Source organism: Aotus nancymaae, unplaced genomic scaffold (genome assembly GCF_030222135.1).
Source record: "Aotus nancymaae isolate 86718 unplaced genomic scaffold, 86718_ANA_hifiasm-v0.15.2.pri h1tg000089l, whole genome shotgun sequence".
Lineage (NCBI taxonomy): Eukaryota > Metazoa > Chordata > Mammalia > Primates > Aotidae > Aotus > Aotus nancymaae.
This window is the reverse complement of record NW_026988504.1, coordinates 19,300,626-19,324,489: the sequence shown is the minus strand read 5'-3', so window position 1 is coordinate 19,324,489 and position 23,864 is coordinate 19,300,626. Positions and strand designations below refer to the sequence as shown.

Below are 23,864 nucleotides of genomic sequence, written 5' to 3'. Positions count from 1 at the left end.
TTTGTATTGCTCTTTGATGTGTTATATAATTTTCTTAACAATTTTTAGCACTTTTTGAAATTGCACATTACAGTTTCAAATTGTATATTACAGTTTTAATTTTTTTTGAATAAGTGTTTTTGTTGTACTTTCATTGGAAGTGGAGGTACTATGATACTTTTTATTCTCTTTGTTTTCTTTCCTGTCTTTGGAATTTGACCTTGATATTTTCCTTTGATCATTTTTATTTAAAATGAGTTTTCCTAAGTATGTATAAGGAGACATGTCACGATAGCCTTTTAACTTCATAAAGTTTCCTCTTTTGTTGTTTTTTGTAAAGTGTTAAAAAACATTGCAGCTTGCCTTCTGGCCCTGTTCCCTCTTGCACTTTGATTTAGACCTTCTCTTTTCTTTGTCCCTTTTGTCCCTATTCTGCTGAATTTTTATTCCATTTCTAGCACTTTATTTTTAGCATGGAGCCCTAGCTCGGCAGATCAGTTTCAAGAGTACACATTGGCTAAACTGGCCCAGCCTCTTCTGAACTTTCTGCTGCAGGTCCCATGTACTCATTTGCTCTTAGAGTGGGCACACACCTTTTATTGTCAAGCTGCTGTTATCAAATTAACTCTTTGTGTTTTCCAGTGAGTTGCATTCCAGTGATATGCCAATTTTGTGGTCTCTCATACACCCTATTGCTCCCCAGCCCCCTCTCCCCCAACCCATTTTGTTTCATGTGGATGCTCATTAAGTTTCACGTCTCTAGCTGTTTTGTTTGTTCTTAGCTCTACCCATTTATATTTTAGGGTTTGCAAGGATACCTTGTGTACAGAGGAAAATCCAACAGTAGTATTCTACTGTACTCTTCATGCAGAACACTTCTGTGACCAGATGTGTGGGGGCATTTTTTTCCCCTCCAAACAGTTCTTCACTTCTCTGAGGATACCAGTCAGATGTCCTATAATTCAATTCAATTCTGGCTACCTAGAGTTAAAGTCAAAACCCACAAACCTGACAGCCACTTCAGATGCCAGTTGCCAAGTCTAAGTTTCTAGTATATCTGACAGGCAGAAAAATTGGGGGTCTCCACAACCCCTTCCTCGGGTTTGAGCATTTGCTAGATTGTCTCATAGAACTCAGGGAAACACTTTACACATATTTAGCTGTTTATTATGAAACAATATGACTCAGGAATAACCAGATAATAGAGATGCTTAAGGCAAGGTATTGATAAAGAGCCTGGAGCTCCCATGTCCCCTTAGGGGCACACCACTGTCCACATATTCAGCAACCCAGAAGTTCCCCAAACTCTATAGTTCAGGAATTTTTATGGAGGCTTCATCACGTAGGCATGTTGGACTGTTAACTAAATATCTAGCCCTTCTCTCCTTCCTGGAGGGTGGGGGATCATGGGCTGAAAGTTCCTAGCTTCTGATCATGGCTTGGTCTTTCTGGTGACTAGCCCCCATCCAGGAGCCCACCAAGAATTAACTCATTAGAATAAAAGACACTCTCATCACCCAGGAAATTCCAAAGGATTAAGAGACCTGTGTCAGGAACTGGGACTAAGACATATGTATGTATATATCTATATAGGTATATACATATATCTCTTACAATGTCACACCTTGTTATGCAGTATTGTAATTCTTGTTCCTGGGTAGTTGTTTTACTCTCTGATTGCTTTGATGATACTTATGTTGGAATTTTGGAAGATCCCCAAATTATTCCATTGCCACTACTTTTTCACAATTCTTTTTATAATTTTTTGATGGCCCAGAGTTCTTAACTAAGATGTCTTCCATCAGTGTCTGACAAGTTTAAAATCTGTGGACTTTTATCTGTATTCTGAGCTTTTAAAGATACAGGACATCTACTGAGTATGTAATCTTCAATATATATATAGACAGATTCTACATAATGATTGTTAATGCTGTCACTGTAAAATGACATGAATCAGTCATATAATTAACTGAAAGAAAGTCTAATAGAATGAAAAATTAATTTGGTTTCATTCAATTTGGGAAGGATAAGAATTATAGTCTCTATAATAAAAAACTATTGGGGCCATAGTGGCTGATGTCTGTACTCCTAGCACTTTGGGAGGCTGAGGCAAGAGGATCGCTTGAGCCCAAGAGTTTTGAGACCAGCCTGAGCCACATAGTGAGACCGTGTTCTCTACAAAAATTACAAAAAAAAAAAAAAAGATTAGCCAGGTGTCCTGGTGCACCTGTGGTCCCAGCTACTCAGGAGGCTGAGGTGAGAGGATCACTTGAGCCCAGGAGGTCAAAGCTGCAATGAGCCATTTTCACACTACTGTACTCCATTGTAGGTGACAGAGCAAGACCCTGTCTCAAAAGATTTAAAAAGTAAAAAAAACAATTATACAATCATTTCATTATGGAAACTCTCAGAATTACTTTCAAAGTATTTCTTAATCTCTTAAGCATGATCTAATATTAATACATGAATGCCTTTCCTATTCAATGAAAAACTCCTGATAGAGCCCTTTTAAATTTTTCCTTTCATATATTTCCATATTTTTAAATATATACCTTTTCAAGTGGTTGGAATACAAAAATTATTATTGTGGATTTTATTGTTTCTGGATAATCTATTAGAAAATCTTTATGTACTGTTTATTGTATATTAAGGCATAATTTAAAAATAAAAGTATATATTTATGATGTACAATGTGATGTTTTGATATATATATTATATATATATGAATTGTGAAAGGATTAAATCAAGCTAATTAACCTATCATCTCAAACTATTTTTTTGCTTTTTGCTGAGAATATTTAAGATCTATACTCTTGTCAATTTTAAGAAATATGCAGTGCACTGTTATTTACTGTAGTCACCATTCAGTACAGTAGATGTCCAGTACCTTCTCCTATTTCAACTAAACTCATTACCCTTTGAGCAGCATTTCCCCATTTTTTCCTGCACACCCCCACCCCCTCCAGCCTCCTAGCAACCACTATTCTACTCAGTTTTAGTTATTTCGACTTTTTTAGGTTCCACATGTAAGTGAGACAATGGATATTTGTCTTTTTGTGCTTGAGTTAGTTTAAATAGCATGATGTCCTCCTGGTTCATCCATGTTGTTGCAAATGACAGGATTTCTTTCTTAAGACTGAATAATATTACATTGTGTGTTTGTATGTTTACTGTATTTACCCACACATTCACTACATTTTCTTTAGTCATTCATCGGTTGATGAACACTTAGGTTCATTCCATATCACGGCTATTGTGAACAGTGTTGTAATGAACATGCGAGAGAATGCAGGTATCTCTTTGCATACTGATTTAATTTCCTTCAGATATATATCCAAAAGTGGGAATTCTTGGGTCACATGGTAGTTCTATTTTTAAATTTTTAAGGAACTTCCATACTGTTTTCTATAATCACTGTACTAATTTTATATTACTATAACAGTGTACAAGTTCGTTTTCTCCACGTCCTTAGCGACATTTATCTTTTGCTTTATTATGTATGAGTTGGTAGCTTATTGTGGTTTTAATCTGCATTTCCCTGATGGTTACTGCTGTTGGGCATGTTTCTATATACCTGTTGGCTCTTTATGTGTCTTCTTTCGAAAAATGTCTATTCAGGTTATTTGCCAATTTTTAAATAAGATAATTTGTTCTCTTGCTATTGAATTGTTTGAATTCCCTGCATATTTTTAATACTAGCTTCTTATCATATGTATGGTTTGCATATATTTTCTCTTCACTCTGTTGATTGTTTTCTTTGCTGTGCAGGTTTTTTCTTTTTTCGAGACAGGGTCTGTGTCTCTTGTCCAGGCTGGTGTGCAGTGTGTGACAGAGCAAGACCTTCTCTCGTTCACCCAGCGGTGTGATCATGGCTCACTGCAGTCTTGACCTCCCAAGCTCAAGCAATCCTCCTGCTTGTTGTCTGTGAGGCAAGCCTTGGTCCTGGAGCCTGGGCCTGCAAGGTGTGTCCTGGTGTCAGGGTCTATTGGGACCGGCCTGGATCAACTAGAGACTTGGCCCTCAGAGTTGGGCCTGGATCCTGGGGCCACAGATGCTAACCTGGCAAAGGATGGGTCTGAAGCCTGGGACTTTGAGAGCTGGCCTGGTTCTGGGGCCAGTGTGGAGCCTGTAACTGGCCTGTAGTCTGAGTAGTTGGGACCCTGGCATCAGGGCCCTTGGACTGGCCTGGCAATGAGACAGGTCTGGAGCCCTGGGTATGTGGCGCCTGCCTGCTGGTAGGGCAGATCTGGAGAAGGGCTGCAGGGTTCAGCCTGGAACCTGAAGCTGTAGGGGCTCACCTGGCACTGGGGCAGGCATGGAGACTCGGTTTACAATGTAGTTCAGAAACTGGGAGTGGGCACCAGGGCACAGAAGGAGTTACCTACAGTGGAAGCCCTCTAGATATGTTTTGAGGAATGAGAAAGGAACTCTTAACACTCAGAGTGTGCAAATGCTCACTCCCCTTTCCTGTTGTTTTATTTTCTGCTGCCTCAGCCCCCTACCTTAGTAGTAACATCAAGAATTCACATAAGTCAAAATGCTGAGAAAGAAGAACCATTCTCTCTGGTAGAGCTATAGTCCCAAGAATTGTGGGACCATTCTGTAGATTATTTTTTTTCTTTTTTTTATTGCATTTTAGATTTTGGGGTACATGTGAAGAACATGCAAGATTGTTGCATAGGTACACACATGGCAGTGTGATTTGCTGCCTTCCTCCCCATCACCTATATCTGGCATTTCTCCCCATGCTATCTCTCCCCAACTCCCCACTCCCCACTGTCCCTCCCCCATTTCCCCCCGACAGACCCCAGTGTGTGATACTCCCCTCCCTGTGTCCATGTGTTCTCACTGTTCAACACACACCTATGAGTGAGAACATGTGGTGTTTGATTTTCTGTTCTTGTATCAGTTTGCTGAGAATGATGGTTTCCAGGTTCATCTATGTCCCTACAAAGGACATGAACTTATCGTTTTTGATGGCTGCATAGTATGCCATGGTGTATATGTGCCACATTTTCCCTGTCCAGTCTATCATCGATGGGCATTTGAGTTGGTTCCAGGTCTTTGCTATTGTAAACAGTGCTGCAGTGAACATTCGTGTGTATGTGTCCCTATAGTAGAATAATTTATAATCCTTTGGATATATACCCAGTAATAAGATTGCTGGGTCAAATGGAATTTCTATTTCTAGGTCCTTGAGGAATCGCCACACGGTCTTTCACAATGGTTGAACTAATTTACACTCCCACCAACAGTGTAAAAGTGTTCCTATTTCTCCACATCCTCTCCAGCATCTGTTATCTCCAGATTTTTTAATGATCACCATTCTAACTGGTGTGAGATGGTATCTCAATGTAGTTTTGATTTGCATTTCTCTAATGACCATTGATGATGAGCATTTTTTCATATGTTTGTTGGCCTCCTGTATGTCTTCTTTTGTGAAGTGTCCATTCATACCCTTCGCCCACTTTTGAATGGGCTTGTTTGTTTTTTTCTTGTAAATCTGTTTTAGATCTTTGTAGATTCTGGATATCAGCCCTTTGTCAGATAGGTAGACTGCAAAAATTTTTTCCCATTCTGTTGGTTGCCTATTCACTCTAATGACTGTTTCTTTTGCTGTGCAGAAGCTGTGGAGTTTGATTAGGTCCCATTTGTCTATTTTGGCTTTTGTTGCCAATGCTTTTGGTGTTTTGGTCATGAAGTCATTGCCTACGCCTATGTCCTGAATGGTTTTGCCTAGATTTTCTTCTAGGGTTTTTATGGTGTTAGGTCTTACGTTTAAGTCTTTAATCCATCTGGAGTTAATTTTATTGTAAGGTGTCAGGAAGGGGTCCAGTTTCTGCTTTCTGCACATGGCTAGCCAGTTTTCCCAACACCATTTATTAAACAAGGAATCCTTTCCCCATTGCTTGTTTTTGTCAGGTTTGTCAAAGATCAGATGGTTGTAGATGTGTTGTGTTGCCTTCGAGGCCTCTGTTCTGTTCCATTGGTCTATATCTCTGTTTTGGTACCAGTACCATGCTGTTTTGATTACTGTAGCCTTGTAGTGACGGAACATATCTCAAAATAATAAAAGCTATTTACAACAAACCAACAGCCAATATCATACTGGATGGGCAAAAAATGGAAGCATTCTCTTTGAAATCTGGCACTAGACAAGGATGCCCTCTCTCACCACTCCTATTCAATATAGTATTGGAAGTTCTAGCCAGAGCAATCAGGCAAGAAAAAGAAATAAAGGGTATTCAAATAGGAAAGGAGGAAGTCAAATTGTCTCTATTTGCAGACGACATGATTGTATATCTAGAAGACCCCATCCTCTCAGCCCAAAATCTCCTGAAACTGATAAGCAACTTCATCAAAGTCTCAGGATACAAAATCAATGTGCAAAAATCACAAGCATTCCTATACACCAATAACAGGCTTACAGAGAGCCAGATCAAGAACGAACTGCCATTCACAATTGCTACCAAGAGAATAAAATACCTGGGAGTACAACTAACAAGGAATGTAAAGGACCTCTTCAAGGAGAACTACAAACCACTGCTCAACGAAGTAAGAGAGGACACAAACAGATGGAGAGACATTTCATGTTCATGGTTAGGAAGAATCAATATCGTGAAAATGGCCATACTGCCCAAAGTAATTTATAGATTCAACGCTATCCCCATCAAGCTACCAATGACCTTCTTCACAGAACTAGAAAAAACCACCCTAAACTTCATATGGAACCAAAAGAGAGCCCGCATAGCCAAGTCAATTCTAAGCAAAAAGAACAAAGCGGGAGGCATCACACTACCGGACTTCAAACTATACTACAAGGCTACATTCTTTAGATTATTAATGAAAGCTTTTTTTCTTTCTTCCTACCACTGTGCTCCAGACACAGATACACTCATGAAATACATGGCAGAGCAAGGTTACTATAGCCCCAGGTTTTGTCAGGGTACCAAAAGAGGAGTCTTAGGAAACTAGAAAGTCTGAATTCAAAGATTGCAGTGAGGGGCACCTCAAAGTCAACCACATTAAGTTTTTATGAGCTCCTGGACTCACTCCTGAGCTTCACAGGTGTGAATTTGGTCCTCATTGTCATGCCATGGACTTTAAACTGAACTAACAGATCACTACCCAGCATCCTGAATGACCACTTTGGGGTACACAGGCAGTACAGATACGAATAGCAAAGGCTTTCAAAAATGTAACTAACATTTCCTGTAGTATTGAAGACTTGGAGTTTCCTAACTCAAAACATTCAGAATGTCTAGATACAACCAAAATTACATACAAGGATTGTCATACAAATTACATATGAAATTGATACACAAAGAACTAGGAACATATCAATTATTCAAGGGAAAATACAATAGATACCAGCTCCAAGAGATGACCAAGATATTGGAATTATCTGACAAAGAATTTAATGCAACTGTTATAAAAATGCTTCTCTATGGAGTAAAATAATAAACGGAAACCGTTTATTGTTATTAGAACAGTTGGTGCCTCTCTTCTGAAGTATAATATATTTCAGCCTGAAAAGTCTTAAATTTTTCTCTCTCACATATGAAATTAAATAAACACCCTATTTTATTAAAAATAATACATATATTCCCAATGGGAAAAATTTTTTTAAATGCTCCAACAAGCAATCATGTGTACCTTCTTGAAATGAATGGAAAAATAAAAAGTCTTAAGAAATAGGAGATATAAAGAAGAACCTAATGAAAATTTTAGAAATATTAAATATAAAGACCCAAACAAGAAGCAAACTTGATGGGTTAAGTAGCATAATAGAGGTGACTGCAGAAGGAGTCAGTGAACTTGAAGACAGATCCATACAAATTATCCAAATCTAAACAACAGAGAGAAAAGCGGGGGAGGGGGAGAATAAAACCACAGGAATCTGTAGGATAAGAACAAAAGGTCTAGATTCATGCCACTGGAGTTCCAGAAGAAGAGAAGGAAAACTGTGGTGTTAAAATAATATTTGAAGAACCTATTGCTGAGAATTTATCAAATTTGGCAAATAGTACAAACTTACAGATTCAAGAAGCTGACTGAATCCTTAACAGGATAAACACAAAGAAATTCACATTCAATCACAATATGATCAATCTGCTGAAAATTAAAGATAAAGAAAAAATCTTGAAAGCAGCCCGAGAGAAATAACACATTACCTAGAGGGGAACAACAATTTGAATGACTGTAGATTTCTCATCAGAAAACATGCAGATCAGAAAGTTGTGGCAAAAATAGGCAGAGGATATAAACAAGAGTATACACACACCAAATGGCCAGTAAAACACATGCTTAGCTTCATTATTAATGAGAGAAAGACACATTAAACAAGAATCAGATACCAGTTCACATTCTTTAGCAAACATGAAAAAGACCAGAGTAGTATTCATGAGATTGTGAGGAAATGGGAACATTCACTTTTTGTGGAAATAAAAATAAACGCAACTGTCTTTGGCAGAAATTTGGTTGCTTTTCTAGAGTTTTTGTGATTTAGTAGTTTCACTTCTATATCTTCAACATGTGCACAAGGAGCTTATATACAAGCAGATTAGACATGTGCTGCAGGAAATAGTTCATTGCAGACTTGAAAGTATTATACATTCAGAAGCTAAATCTTCATTAGTAAGAGAATAGATACAACTGATACATTCATACAGTGGAATACCTTTCTAGAGTTAAAGTGAATGTCCACACAAATAAATTTCAAAACATAAATGTTAAGTAAAATGGCACATTGCTGGACAACATAGTATCATTCTATTTGTGCAATATAAACATTTGTGGAGGCATATATATGTAATAAAAGTATAAAAACATGCACATGATTTTACATATTAAAATAGGATAGTGGTTAATTTGGGGAGGGATGGAGGAAGGGAAATTGTATTGGAGAACTGTATAATGAAAATATTAGCTGTGTATAACTGGTAGTGTTTTAGTTTAAAACAAAGTGATGTAATGGGAAATCTTAAGATTTGGTAAAGTTTGATAGTTGCTGTATTAGTGTGAGTTATACTTTTCACCGTATTTTCTGTATATTTGAAATTTATTCACAATAAGATAAGTAACTTATTTGTATATGATTATGATTGTTATGAACATTTATGTTATGAACATGTTTCTCAGCTATTGGCACTATTGAAATTTGAGGTCTGATAATTCTTTGTGGTAGGCAGTCCTGTGAATTTTAGACTATTTAGCAGCATCCCTAGCCTCTGCCCTTTAGAAATGAGTAGCAGTCTTCTAATTGTAACAACCAAAAATGTCCCTAGAAGTCCCTGTTTTGCTCCTGGTTGAAAATCACCAATTTAGAGACTACAAAGTGCTGTCACATATATTAGCTCATTTAAACCTCACAACAACCTTCAGAGGATGATGTTACTTTGATCTCAGTTTTACAGATAAAAACACTGAGACTCAGAGAAACTCATCTAAAAATGGAAGGTATGGAATTAAAACTTGGGTCTTATTATGCCACATACTGACTTTTTGTGCATTTGTATGTACATGGGTATGTATTCCCACACTTTTTCTTGTTACCTTAAAATCTAAAAGTAGAATACAAATTAAACATTCTAAGAAGTTCCTTATTTTCGTATTTCATTTACAGGCATATTATTTCATATCTCCTCTAATAACTTGGCAGTGTCTGTCTCAGGTGTCTTAGTGATTACTGGGTTCCATTTTGCTTTTTTCATGAAAACTTTTATAAATGATTACAAATTAAATAAAAGGAGTAGGTCATCTACAGAGGACTGTTGCTTTCTTCTATTCTGCCTGGGTCTGTCTTTTTTGACATGCCATATTTTCATTCTGCATTTGGAGAAAATAGGTTACCAATAGAAATTTTTGGTGGGCTGCTTTTATTTCCTAATTAACTCTCATGAAGTGTTTATGTAAAATACTTGTTAGAGAAATTTTTATAAATTGATTTTAATATTCAAAATCTGATTTTGGTTTCAAACCCAAGTATCAAATTTAGACTGTAAAATGATATACACATTAGTTTTTCATGAAAATAGGAAATACTACAACATATCTAGATATTGTGCTTTTCAACAATGTTTATTAAGAGTTAAGAACCATAAACTTTACTTAAGGGGGAAAAAATCCCTTTCACAGTGCATTGTGCACTTTTAGTCACCTCCAGAGAGCCTTTCTTGGTCACAGAGAAGATTGAGATTTAACATGTAATTAAGCAGTCAGGTATTCCATTTCTTTGGGGTGGTTTTGGGGAATTTTACATTTTACTCCCCAAAGGATCACCTAGAGAAAGCCAAGAAAAGAGTCCTTGAGCCATGGGACCATTAAACTTTCAATGGCCCCTAGGGTAGATTAGACATCATTTGCAGAGCTGCCTTCTCATCCTTCTTGGCCTTACTCTCAAGTCATTCAATTCATTCCTTTTCACAGAGATTGCTCTAATTAGCCTTTTAAACTAACGTCCCTGCCTTTAGATCAGGGGTAATTTCTCGCTGGCCATATCTAGGTCACTCCTAGTTTTTGTAGGGCCTATAATCTAAAAATGGTTTTTATATTTGTAAATGGCTGAAAAAAATAATATTTTGTGACATAAATTATATGAAATTAAAATTTTATTGTCTATAAATAAAGTTTTATTAGAACAGAACCACATGTGTTTGTTCGTCCAGTATCGAAAACAACCACCTTAGTCTTTACTCTACTATAAGGGCTGTCTTTTTAAAATGCAAATTATTCTAGGTAAATGTGTTTAAATATTTTTTTAAAAACATTAACCAGGTAGGTCAGGCTTCTTAGTTCTCACAGTGTAATTTCTGTGACAGCACATGCGGGTTAACATTGTGCCTAACTGTAGGTGAGTTACAAAATGTTTCCATCTCAAGGAGTTGAGTTGATAAGAGTAATTTATATATCAGTGTAATGAGCATTAACCTTATCACTAGAAGGAAAATGTAGCATACTTTCACACTGTAAGCATTTAGAAAGAACTAGTTTTACTCATTTCTGTTCTTCTTAGAGCAGCTTTTTTCTTGAATTCCTAGTAAAGCATATATACCTAAGCTTTCAGTGATTGATTTCATAGAGATGAAAGGAACAGATGCGTGAGAGGGACTTTAGTTACTCAAGCATGGGTATACAGAATGTCATGTGCTAAATTTTCTTAATAGTAGGTAGATTTTTTTTTTTAAGAGACAAGGTCTCTCCCTGCCACCCAGTTGAAGCTCAGTGGTGCAATCATAGCTCATTGTAGCCTCGAATTTTTGATCTCAAGCGATCCTCCCACCTTGCAAAGTGCTGGAATTACAGGCATCGATCATTTTGCCTAGCCCTAGAATTTCTTAAATAATGGTATTCATTAGAAAGGAGCAGTAATAAGCTGGGCGTGGTGACTCATGCTTGTAGTCCCAGAACTTTGGGAGGCTGAGGTGGGCGGATCATGAGGTCAGGAGTTCAAGACCAGCCTGGCCAACATGGTGAAACCCCCGTCTCTATTAAAGATTCAAAAAATTAGTTGCGGTGGCATGCACCTGTAATCTCAGCTACTCAGGTGGCTGAGGCTGGAAAATTGCTTGAACCCAGGAGGTGGAGGTTGCAGTGAGCCGAGATCACACCATTGCACTCCAGCTTGGGCGATAGAGCAAGACTCTGTCTCAAAAAAAAAAAAAAGGACAACCCACTGAGAACAAAAATTTGTCAACATGTTTGTTTTTATTCAAATGTAGTAACTTATGTAGTAACAGCAGAACTAAAATAATATTTAAACTGATTTGTATTTTAAAAGTATTTTCATACTGGAAGAAAAGATTTGGTTGCCTATCACTTTGAATATCTTTCTATGTGATAAGTTATTTTAAAAATCTGACTAATTAGTGAAGTGTTTTATTAGATTACTGTGGACTAAGAGTTATGAATATTTCCTGCCAATGTACTTACTATTTTGTATTATCATCATATATTTGGAATTGATTGATTAAATGCTTTTGCACTTGCTAGTTTAACAGCCCTCTACAAAATAAAGAATGGTCGATATATATACATGAATTAATAGACCTCACATATAATAAATATACTTAAAAGTAAGCTTTATATCAATAATGAATTAAAAAACAGGCCATCTGTTTAAAAAGCAATAAATGTTAATACATGAGCTCTCTTACAAAGAATAAACCATAGCATAAGTAGATGACAGAACAAGAATCGTCTTTATTAAACCTGCTTACAGCTACTACCCCTTCTCTTTGTCAAGTTAAAAATAAAACAAGTGATTGTATGAAAGTAAGAACAAAGGAAATTGTTGATGCCTTAATGCATTTTTAATCGGATTAAACTGATGATAAATTTATAGGTGTATAGACCACTATGTTAAAGATTTTGACTGGTTTAGTTTCATTTTTTATACTTTACATACTCAGTGTATTAATTTCTATTTTACTGTGCCTATTTTCATTAATTTATGATGCGTAATTTTTCTGTTTCTATGTAATAAAATTGAGGGAATTATTTATATAATGTTAAATTTGTTTTAGCTTTTCTTTTTCTTTTTTTTTTTTAATGCATTTTAGGTTTTGGGGTACATGTGAAAAACATGCAAGATTGTTGCATAGGTGCATACGTGGCAGTGTGATTTGCTCCCTTCCTCCCCTTCACCTATATGTGGCATTTCTCCGCATGCTATCTCTCCCGAACTCCCCACCCCCCGCTGTCCCCCCCACTCCCCCTCAACAGACCCCAGTGTATAGTGCTCCCCTCCCTGTGTCCATGTGTTCCCATTGTTCAACACCCGCCTATGAGTGAGAACATGCGGTGTTTGATTTTGTGTTCCTGTGTCAGTTTGCTGAGAATGATGGCTTCCAGGTTCATCCATGTCCCTACAAAGGACATGAACTCATCGTTTTTGATGGCTGCATAGTATTCCATGGTGTATATGTGCCACATTTTCCCTGTCCAGTCTATCATTGTTGGGCATTTGGGTTGGTTCCGGGTCTTTGCTATTGTAAACTGTGCTGCAATGAACATTTGTGTGCATGTGTCATTATAGTAGAACGATTTATAATCCTTTGGATATATATACCCAGTAATGGGATTGCTGGGTCAAATGGAATTTCTATTTCTAGGTCCTTGAGGAATCACCACACTGTCTTCCATAATGGTTGAACTAATTTACACTCCCACCAACAGTGTAAAAGTGTTCCTATTTCTCCACATCCTCTCCAGCATCTGTTGTCTCCAGATTTTTTAATGATCGCCGTTCTAACTGGCGTGAGATGGTATCTCAATGTAGTTTTGATTTGCATTTCTCTAATGACCATTGATGATGAGCATTTTTTCATATGTTTGTTGGCCTCATGTATGTCTTCTTTTGTAAAGTATCTGTCCATATCCTTTGCCCACTTTTGAATGGGCTTGTTTGTTTTTTTCTTGTAAATCTGTTTTAGTTCTTTGTAAATTCTGGATATCAGCCCTTTGTCAGATGGGTAAGCTGCAAAATTTTTTCCCATTCTGTTGGTTGCCGATTCACTCTAATGACTGTTTCTTTTGCTGTGCAGAAGCTGTGGAGTTTGATTAGGTCCCATTTGTCTATTTTGGCTTTTGTTGCCAATGCTTTTGGTGTTTTGGTCATGAAGTCCTTGCCTACGCCTATGTCCTGAATGGTTTTGCCTAGGTTTTCTTCTAGGGTTTTTATGGTTTTAGGTCTTATGTTTAAGTCTTTAATCCATCTGGAGTTAATTTTCGTGTAAGGTGTCAGGAAGGGGTCCAGTTTCTGCTTTCTGCATATGGCTAGCCAGTTTTCCCAACACCACTTATTAAACAGGGAATCATTTCCCCATTGTTTGTTTTTGTCAGGTTTGTCAAAGATTGGATGGTTGTAGATATGTTGTATTGCCTCGAAGGCCTCTGTTCTGTTCCATTGGTCTATATCTCTGTTTTGGTACCAGTACCATGCTGTTTTGATTACTGTAGCCTTGTAGTATAGTTTGATATCCGGTAGTGTGATGTCTCCCGCTTTGTTCTTTTTGCTTAGAATTGACTTGGCTATGCGGGCTCTCTTTTGGTTCCATATGAAGTTTAAGGTGGTTTTTTCTAGTTCTGTGAAGAAGGTCATTGGTAGCTTGATGGGGATAGCGTTGAATCTGTAAATTACTTTGGGCAGTATGGCCATTTTAATGATATTGATTCTTCCTAACCATGACCATGGAATGTTTCTCCATCCGTTTGTGTCCTCTCTTATTTTATTGAGCAGTGGTTTGTAGTTCTCCTTGAAGAGGTCCTTTATGTTCCTTGTTAGTTGTATTCCTAGGTATTTTATTCTCTTTGTAGCAATTGTGAATGGCAGTTCGTTCTTGATTTGGCTCTCTGTAAGCCTGTTATTGTGTGTATAGGAATGCTTGTGATTTTTGCACATTGATTTTGTATCCTGAGACTTTGCTGAAGTTGCTTATCAGTTTCAGGAGATTTTGGGCTGAGAGGATGGGGTCTTCTAGATATACAATCATGTCGTCTGCAAATAGAGACAATTTGACTTCCTCCTTTCCTAATTGAATACCCTTTATTTCTTTTTCTTGCCTGATTGCTCTGGCTTGTTTTAGCTTTTCTTAAAGTGTGTGAGGGAATATACTATATTGCTTATTTCTTAAAAAAAGATGTATATAATGAAATGGATTTGTTTCTATATAATTTTAAAAATCATGGTAAAATAAACTCAAGATTTAGTTGGTTTTTATCTTTTAGTGATCTCTTTTATAGGTTTATTGATTATTTCTTATAAAACATACGCATGTAATTCTTATTATAGTAAAACAGTCCTAGGGGTTATTTGATGTACTCTACTGTAGACAGAAAAAGCAGCTGCAATTAATTTAAAAGATTGCTTTAAATCAGGTCTTCTTAATTGGAATTTTGTGAATGAACTTTTGAGTTGATAACTTTCCTTCATTATATGCAAAGTAGAGTGTATACGTATGGGGAAGGAGAAAACACCTACACTTTCTTAATACTTCTAGAGGGGAGTGTAAACCCACAAAAATAAGGGTAAGAACCATTGGTTTATGTAAGAAAAATCCTCAAATATTTTAATGATCCAGATTATAGGAAATGCAAATAAATGATTGATATAGTAGTTTTAATATGTAGATAATGTTAGAGACACTGTTATGTCAATCTTATTATCTATTTGCTTACGCTCTTTTTAATTTTATGCAGATGGAGGGAGCGAGGAACCACCGGATCGAAGACAGTCAAGTGTAGACTCTCGCCAAAGCCGCTCTGGGCAAGGTAAATTTTCATCAAATTGATTATTACATTTCAAAAAATGACGTTAGATATTTCTTTCTGGTACTTAGTTTGGAAACTAGGATATTGCCATGGTATAGTTTAGATATTCTAGTTTCTCATTTAGGGTTTAAATGATATGATGTAAAAATCTATATATTATTTATTCATGATAAAAGAAATTTAAATATTGTCTAATGTTTGTTTTTTTAAATAATATTAAAGTTTAATTTTGAAGCATTTTGGTAATAGTCAACAATAACATTTGTTGGAGTATCAACACATCTGGCTTTTTATATTTTATCAATATAATATTTTTTGTTTTAGCTCTCTCAGAAGAAATGATTTTTGTTGGTAGATGCTGTATTTTCTTAGGCTCTTCCAACTTATTTTCCTTTCCTATTTAAACTTTATTATCATAGGCCACTGGTTAATTTTTGAAGGGACAGCTTTAAAATTAGCCAAAGACATTCTGAGTCAGAGAAATCTCCAGTTAGATATTTTCTTTTTTTTTTTTTTTTTTGAGACGGAATTTCTCTCTTGTTACCCAGGCTGGAGTGCAATGGCGCGATCTCGGCTCACCACAACCTCCGCCTCCTGGGTTCAGGCAATTCTCCTGCCTCAGCCTCCTGAGTAGCTGGGATTACAGGCACGCGCCACCATGCCCAGCTAATTTTTTGTATTAGTAGAGACGGGGTTTCACGATGTTGACCAGGATGGTCTCGATCTCTTGACCTCGTGATCCACCCTCCTCAGCCTCCCAAAGTGCTGGGATTACAGGCTTGAGCCACCGTGCCCAGCCCAGTTAGACCTTTTCTAACTGACTTATTTAACATTGCATGACCACCAGCTCTGTGTTCCTTCTTCTTGATAGTACTTACTACCTTTTTATTTATTCTGTTGATTTTCTCTGTTCAAAACTAAGATAGATGTTCCTTGATAGCAGTGGTTTTTGTTTATTTTCTCTGTTCAAAACTAGACTGGATGTTTCCATGAGAGCAGTGATAGCTTTGTTCACTGCTGTATCTTAAGTGCCAATAATAAGTACATAGTATATAGTAGTCACTAAATAAATGGTGACTGAATGAATTGATCTCAAAGATAATCAATTCTGATTGAGAACCCAAACTGGTGAATAGATTATAAAATTTCAGGCAGTTATTTATCGAGTTTGAAAGACTCTTTAATAGCATAAAATAAAATAAAGCTCAGATTTACAAATGTGCAGCTTTTAATCCTGTAAAAGCCTCAGATTTACTTATTCTATAATTTTATCCCTCTTTTCTCCAACTTTGCTTTTCCCAGGTTTTAGAGCTGTACTATTTTTATAAAATTTTTTGTTGCAGAACAGAAAGAGAAATAATATGAGTTGAAAATTTTAACTTTTGCTAAATTTAATCATACTTAAGTAATAAGCATGTATTATGAATATGTCTGGAATTTGTCTTGTTCACTCTTATTTTCCCTGTAAACATATTTTGATATAAAAATGAGATTATATTTGTAAAACTCTAAAAATAAAACTAGCACAAATTAGTACTAAAATTGTTGTAATTATTAAATGTCTCAAATTTTATTAAATGTCAAATATAGATGTGTGAAATCACTTTTCTAATTTACACTGAGCTTTGTCAGTTAAAATATTTTTCAAATGAATGAGCATAATTGAATTTTATTAACAAAGCTAAACTTCAGACAACAAAACTAGGGATTTCTGTGATCCATAATACAACTGCCTGATCTCAATTTGAAGTCACCAGGAATTATATCATTATCGGGGTTAATTGATAGTAAAAGCATGTTTCTTAACTTCTTAGAGATTTTGTTTCTAATATCTCTTTATTCAAAAGAAAGAATTTGTTTTTTCTTTTCTTTTTTTTTTTTTTGAGTTGGAGTCTCACTCTGTTGTCCAGGCTGGAGTGCAGAGTGCAATGGCTCGATCTTGGCTCACTGCAGCCTCTGCCTCCTGGGTTCAAGCAATTCTCCTGCCTCAGCCTCCTGAGTAGCAGGGATTACAGGCATGCACCACCATGCCTGGCTTATTTTTGTATTTTTAGTGGAGACGGGGTTTCACCATGTTGGCCAGGCTGGTCTCAAACTCCTGACCTCAAGTGATCACCCACCTCAGCCTCCCAAAGTGCTGGGATTATAGGTGTGAGCCACCGCACTTGGCCAGAAAGAAAAATTTTTAAAACTATCTATAATGAGTTTAAATGAATGAGAAATAATATTATTAGATGTAAAAGATGGGATGAGCATAAAACATTTGTTACCTCCATAAACCCACTGAAAGATCAGTAAATAGGAATTGGAAGGAGACAATATCAACATGGTTTTAGAAACTGGAGAGTATATGAATAATTGAAAACTGAACTCTAACAGTAGCAGAGGAAATCAACAAAGCAACCTCAAAAGGTCTCAAAACGCTCTGAAATGACAGTGTGTGGAAATGGAGATGAAATGCCAATTGGTTGAAAGTCCGATGAAAAAGCATTGGGTTTCTGGGACTTTCCCCCAAAACCACCTAACCAGTCAGCTGGGCAGATGCTGAACTCCTCATCCTAACCTTTGCCAAAAGCAGAATTTATCCTTAGGACGGGGGAAAACCAGAAACTCTCTAGCCTGGTAGACACCAGGCATAGTTGAGGGCTGAAGTTCCATGCTAAAAATAGGAGAACTGGACCTTAGCTATCTTTCTCCTGTCTTTTTTCCTACTGGGCTCCCAGAATACTGGCAGTTAGACCTTCAGATTTCAGGTAGAGGGTTGAAAAAAAATGTCTTTTCTGGGGAATCTGACCAAAAAAAGGGAAGATAAAAGAAGAAAGAGGAAATTTAGTCATCAGAGATTCCTGAAATAAACAGGCCAGTTAGATCACTCCATGTATCAAAGCTCCAGATCAGCTTTTCAGCTCCAAATCAGCTGTTCTTAAATATGAGCAGCTAAGAAGGATTACTAGATATTTGAAGAAACTCTAAATGTATGAAAGATAGAAATTAAAATAAATGGAATAAAACAACTTGGAGAGACATACATTTTGCAGAGCAAAATTACAGAACTACTATTACCTCCAGAAATAAGAGAAAATAACCATGAAACAAGAAAGAAGTACATAAAAGAGTGATATTATGACTTTTAAAAAAGGCTCTTAGACATTGAAATTCTGATAGTAAAAACCAAAAACTCCATAGAATTATCAGAGGCTAATGTTGAAAGAATCTGAAAAAATAGAGCAAAAGGACAAAAATTATAAAAGAAATGAAAGAGGAGTGTTAAGAAAAATCACAGGATCAGTCCAGGAATTTCAGTATTCAAATAATAGTTGTCAAAACAGCAGAGAAAATGGAAAAGAAATCATCAACAAAATGATTCAAGATAATTTTCTTAACTGAAGAGCATAAAGTTTCCTGATTGAGAAGACTCTCTCTGTGCTCAGTACAATGGATGAAAATAGATCCAAACTAAAGCACATTGCAGTGAGATTTGAAATCACTGGAGCCAAACAGATCGTTCATGCGTCCTAGGCCGGGAGTGGGGTGTGGGAATGAGTTGGCTTTGTACTTCTCAGTGGTAGCATTGGAAACTGAAAAAGCATCATCTTCAAAATTCTGAAGGAAAATAATTTTCAAGCTCTGAATTCCATATGCATTGATACTATTATTCAAATATAAGAATAGAATTAGATATGTACATTTTCAAAAACAACCTGCCTGTCTTATGCACTTTCTAAGGAAGCTGTTGGAGGATGTGATCCATCAAAATAAGAAAGCTAGCTAAAGGAGGGAAATGAATTACAAGATATAGGAAGTTCAATAAAGCAGAAAGATTCTTCAGAATGACAAGAAAAAGAAGGGGATAGAGGGCTAGCAGTTCAGATTGGAGTGGGTTAGAAGTCTCCAGAAGAGTCTTCAGGAAAATGAGATTGATAGAAACCTGATGCAATTAATTGTCTTTAGAAAAGTTTTAGACAATTGATGAGAGTCTCGAGGTTGAATTGGTGATACATACATAAAATAATAAACAAAAGAAAGTTCGGAACTCCAAGGAAAATAAATAATGTGTAGGAAAGGAGATGTTAGAATAATGTCGTCAGTTCTTCAGCAGAATCCAAAGTAGCTGATGTCCAAGCCATTCACCTCTAGTAGAAAACCTGTTTGGTTAAGTATGTGGTATAAATATTTTCCTTAGTTATTTGATTTAGACTATTATGATAGGAAGCAGTGCTCTAAAGGAGGGCAGGTCCGACCTGTCTCTTGTTTTTGTATGGTTGGTGTATTTGATTTGCTAAGAATTTGAATTGTTTCTGCATCTATATTCACATGGAATACTGACTTTTCATTTTCTTGTTCTCTAATGTCTTTGTCTGGTTTTAGTATCAGATTAATGCTGGCCTCATAGAATAAGTTGGAAGTTTCAACTTCAGTTTCCTCCTCTTCAGTTTCCTAAGCTACATTGCATAGAATTGATACTGGTTCATCCTACCATTTGATACAATTTCTCAGAAGCTAACTGGACTTGGAATTTTATTTGCTGGAAGATTTTAAAATGTGAATTCAAGTTATTTAATAAATATAGTACTATTCAAATTGTGTGTTTCTTGTTGAGAAACATTTTAATATCTGTATAATCTGTAGTGAGTAAGCATTCTCATTTCTGATACTGGTAATTTGGGTATTTTTTCTCACTGTCCTGATTATTCTGGACCAAGATTTGTCAATTTTACACATCTCAGAGAATTAGTTTCGGTTTTGTATTTGTTTTCTATTGCTTTCCTGTCTTCTATTTCATTGATTTATACTTTGTCCTTCATTATTCCTTTCTTCTGCCTGGTTTGGGTTTAATTTTATCTTTTTCTTGTTTCTCAAGGTAGAACTGGGGTCATTGATATGGGAGCTTTCTCTTCTAACATAAGAGTTTAGTGTTATAAATTTCTCTCTACTGTTTGGTTATGTTACATAGATTTTAATAAGTAGTATTTTCATTTAGTTCAAAATACTCTTCATTTCTTCTTTGACCCATGTGTTATTTTAGAAGTGTGTTGATGTAGTTTCCAAATATTCATTAGTTTTTTAGATCTCTTTCTCTTATTGATTCTTACTTAAATTTCACTGTGATCAGAGGTCAAACTTTCTGTAGGTTGAATCATTTTAAATTTGTTGAGACTTGTTTATGGCCCAGGAAATGATCTGTTTTAATAACTGTTCTGTGTGCACTTAAAAAGAATTTATATTATGCAGTTTTAGGGTGGAAGGTTCTATAAATGTAATTCTGGTCAAGTTGATTGATAGCGTTATTTAAGTCTTTGATATTCTTGCTGATTTTCTTTCTACTTGTTGATCAGTAAGGAATATTGAAATTTCGAGCTGTAAGTATGGATTTGTCTATTTCGCCTTGCAGTTCTGTCACATTCCTTGTACCACTGGTCCGCTGGTCAGAAAAATTCCTCTTCTTGAGGTTTATGTGTCTCCTCAGCTATTATAGCTGCTGGTTGTGAGATGGGCTTGCCTAGGGACAGGGCTGTAAGAGAAAGGTAAAAGAAGAAAAAGCTGGGGGAGATCCTCCATTCTCTCAGTCCGATATGCCCTCCATTCCCACATTCCCACTCTTTCTTTTTTCTTTTTTTTTTTTGAGATGAAGTTTCACTCTGTCACCAGGCTGGAGGACAGTGGCATGATCTTGGCTCGTTCAAGTGATTCTCTGCCTCAGCCTCCTGAGTAGCTGGGATTACAGGCATGCGCCATCACGCCCAGCCAATTTTTGTATTTTCAGTAGAGAAGGGGTTTCACCATGTTGGCCAGGATGGTCTCAATCTTCTGACCTCGTGGTCCACCTGCCTTGGCCTCCCAAAGTTCTGGGATTACAGGCGTGAGCCCCCATTCCTGGCCTACATTCACACTTTCTAACCAGAAAGAGAAGACTTATTTTGTGTCTTTGTGTTTGTTCATGGTGTGTAGTTCCAGGATTTGGATTCAGGCTCGGAGTTTGGGGTACATAAAAAACAGCTGGAAGAAACTCATTGCTGAATTGGTTGTACTTTAAGTTCTAGTTTTCTTCCACAGTTTACCCATTATTGTTTTCTTTTCTGAATCTCAGATTGCTGGTTCATCATTCTTTCCAGGATTTTCAGTTATATTCAGGGGTTTTAGTTACATTCAGTTAAGGTATAGTGTGCTTACTTCATCTTAACCTAGCACCGTCTTCCATTTTATCACAATATTTTGTGTTTGCCTGTCTTCAGAGAGAGTACTCAAAGTATTTTAAAATTAATATGCATGAACATCAACCTACCCAGACAAATGCCAGTTCATTCAGAACAAACGCTAACTGTAAACAGCTGATCCCCATATAGGTACATACTGCCTGATAATCTGCCCTGCCTGATTGTGGATACCATTTTTATTTAATGTTTCTTCTCCATTAGCAGCAGAAATATCTGACGTCTGTTGGACTGTGCCAATAATCCTCTCTGTGTGAGGGTCGTTTTCTTTCCTGTGTTTTAACAAGTTCCCTGGCCTCTGATCTGTCTCTCCAGTACCGTGGATTTTGATTCAAACATGCTCATACTCACTGTTCCAGTTTAGGGGCAGAGACCTCAGATGTCTTCTGCTTATTACATGTAGGAGATGGGAGATGGGGTCTTGAAATGTGACTATAAAACGGATTGTGTTAGTTTAACCCCAATTTGGGTGCCTCAGGTTAGGTGGTTATTTTCTACTTTCCAACAGCATATTATATATAATTGGGCTGTATTACTTATTTTGTCTTTTTTATCTGTTGGGTCTCTGTTTTTCCTAGTAATGTAGGAGTTTATTAACAGTAGGGTCTTGGCATACAGAACAATGCTAGTGCCTTGTATTTAGGCTATCAAGTTTGATGAAGGAAACTACAATTCTAGGAATTCTGGTTCTGTATTTCAGGAATCTTGAGTTACTTAATCAGAGTTTTGTTTGTTTGTTTTACTGGCTCAATTTTCTACATCAAATGATTTTTTTCGTTAGCAATCATATATGTAAGCAACTTACTTGGCTCTAGACATTAAGTAGGTGTATGAGCCAGCATGGTATGGTTGAAACCCAGTTTTTATCTTCTTTTGCAAAGATAGCATTAGGCAGGCATTGAGTTCTGATATACAAGATGTGTACTGGTGTAATCATGTCCACAAAACCAGCTCATATTGGGAGACTGAAAAGGTGGACCGTGTGGCTTTGCATGATTTCCATTATTTGTAGCCAACTTTATTTGGTTAATACATGCTGGTGGCTGGGTGCGGTAGCTCACGCCTGTAATTCCAGCACTTTGGGAGGCTAAGGTAGGTGGATCGTGAGGTCAGGAGTTCAAGACCAGCCTGGCCAACATGGTGAAACCCCGTCTCTACTAAAAATAAAAAAATTAGCTGGACGTGGTGGCAGGCACCTGTAATCTCAGCTACTTGGGATACTGAAGCAGAGACTTGCTTGAACCTGGGAGGTGGAGGTTGCAGTGAGCTGAGATCGTGTCACTCCACTCCCAGCCTGGGTGACAGAGCAAGACTCCGTCTCAAAAAAAAAAAAAAAAAAAAAATGCTGGTGTGTCAAGAGAATACATTATATTGTCAAATATACTATATTCCGATTCTCTTTTTCCTTGCAAATATGTAAAATATTTAGTATAAATGAGATGCTTACATTCTTGAAACGTGCAAATTATTGAGTCTGGAAAGTTATAGCGATTTGTTACACCAACTGTGATTAATTACATAGAGTGATAGGAAATGATTTCAATATTCAGTGTATTATTTATCTCAGTATAAGAATATATCTAGTATAGTAGCATCACTAGTAAATAAGACTGTTCTGTTTATGTGCCAGGTTGTGGATTAGGTGCTTTCACATAATCCTCATTTAATTCTCAGAATAATGTTGTGAAATCAGCATTATTTTCCTATGGGAAATATTAAATTTATATTCTGGCTTTATAGTTATCTACATCACAAGTTTCAAATCAACATTGTTGGTAGTGTGTATTTAGAACCTTTTCATTCTGAAATATAAAGTACATATTTGTTTGTTGGTGGTGGATAATATTTGGAAGATCTGAGCTTAAATGATAAATCTATCTGAAATGTCTTTATTTCTAGTTCTGTATTTCTTCTGAAACTTAATTTCTTGTAGACTTTTTAAAAAATTAAAATGCACTATTTTTATAAAATTAAACTTGGGATGCCTCTTGGAATACATAGCCCCAAGTCTAGGCCAATAGTTCCTTATTATTTATAATGTTAAGGATGTGACAGAATGTATTTTTATATTTTAGTCATACTTATACATACATATAAGTGTGTGTGTGTTATGTGTGAGAGACAGAGACTTGCTCTGTCACCAGACTGGATTGCAGTGGCACAATCTCAGCTCACTGCAACCTTGGCTCCTGATTCTCCTGCCTCAGCCTCCCGAGTAGCTGAAACTACAGGCACACACCACCATGTCTAGTTTTTTTGTATTTTAGTAGAAATGGGGTTTCACCGTGTTGTGTAGGATGGTTTTGATCTCTTGACCTCATGATCCGCCCACCTTTGCCTCCCAAAGTGCTGGGATTACAGGCATGAGCTACTGTGCCTGGCCACTTTATATTTTTTAATGTT

General features: G+C 36.6%; 1 protein-coding gene across 10 annotated transcripts in view; it reads left to right on the top strand.

Moving 5' to 3' along the window:
• Nucleotides 1–23,864, top strand: part of TANC2 (tetratricopeptide repeat, ankyrin repeat and coiled-coil containing 2) — a 446,013-nt gene that overhangs the window by 104,192 nt on the left and 317,957 nt on the right. For all 10 annotated transcript variants that reach the window (XM_064369387.1, XM_064369386.1, XM_064369385.1 and 7 more), the window contains one exon: nt 15,178–15,249. In XM_064369387.1, the coding sequence (XP_064225457.1) occupies nt 15,178–15,249 (72 nt within the window). The remainder of the gene's footprint in view (nt 1–15,177; nt 15,250–23,864) is intronic.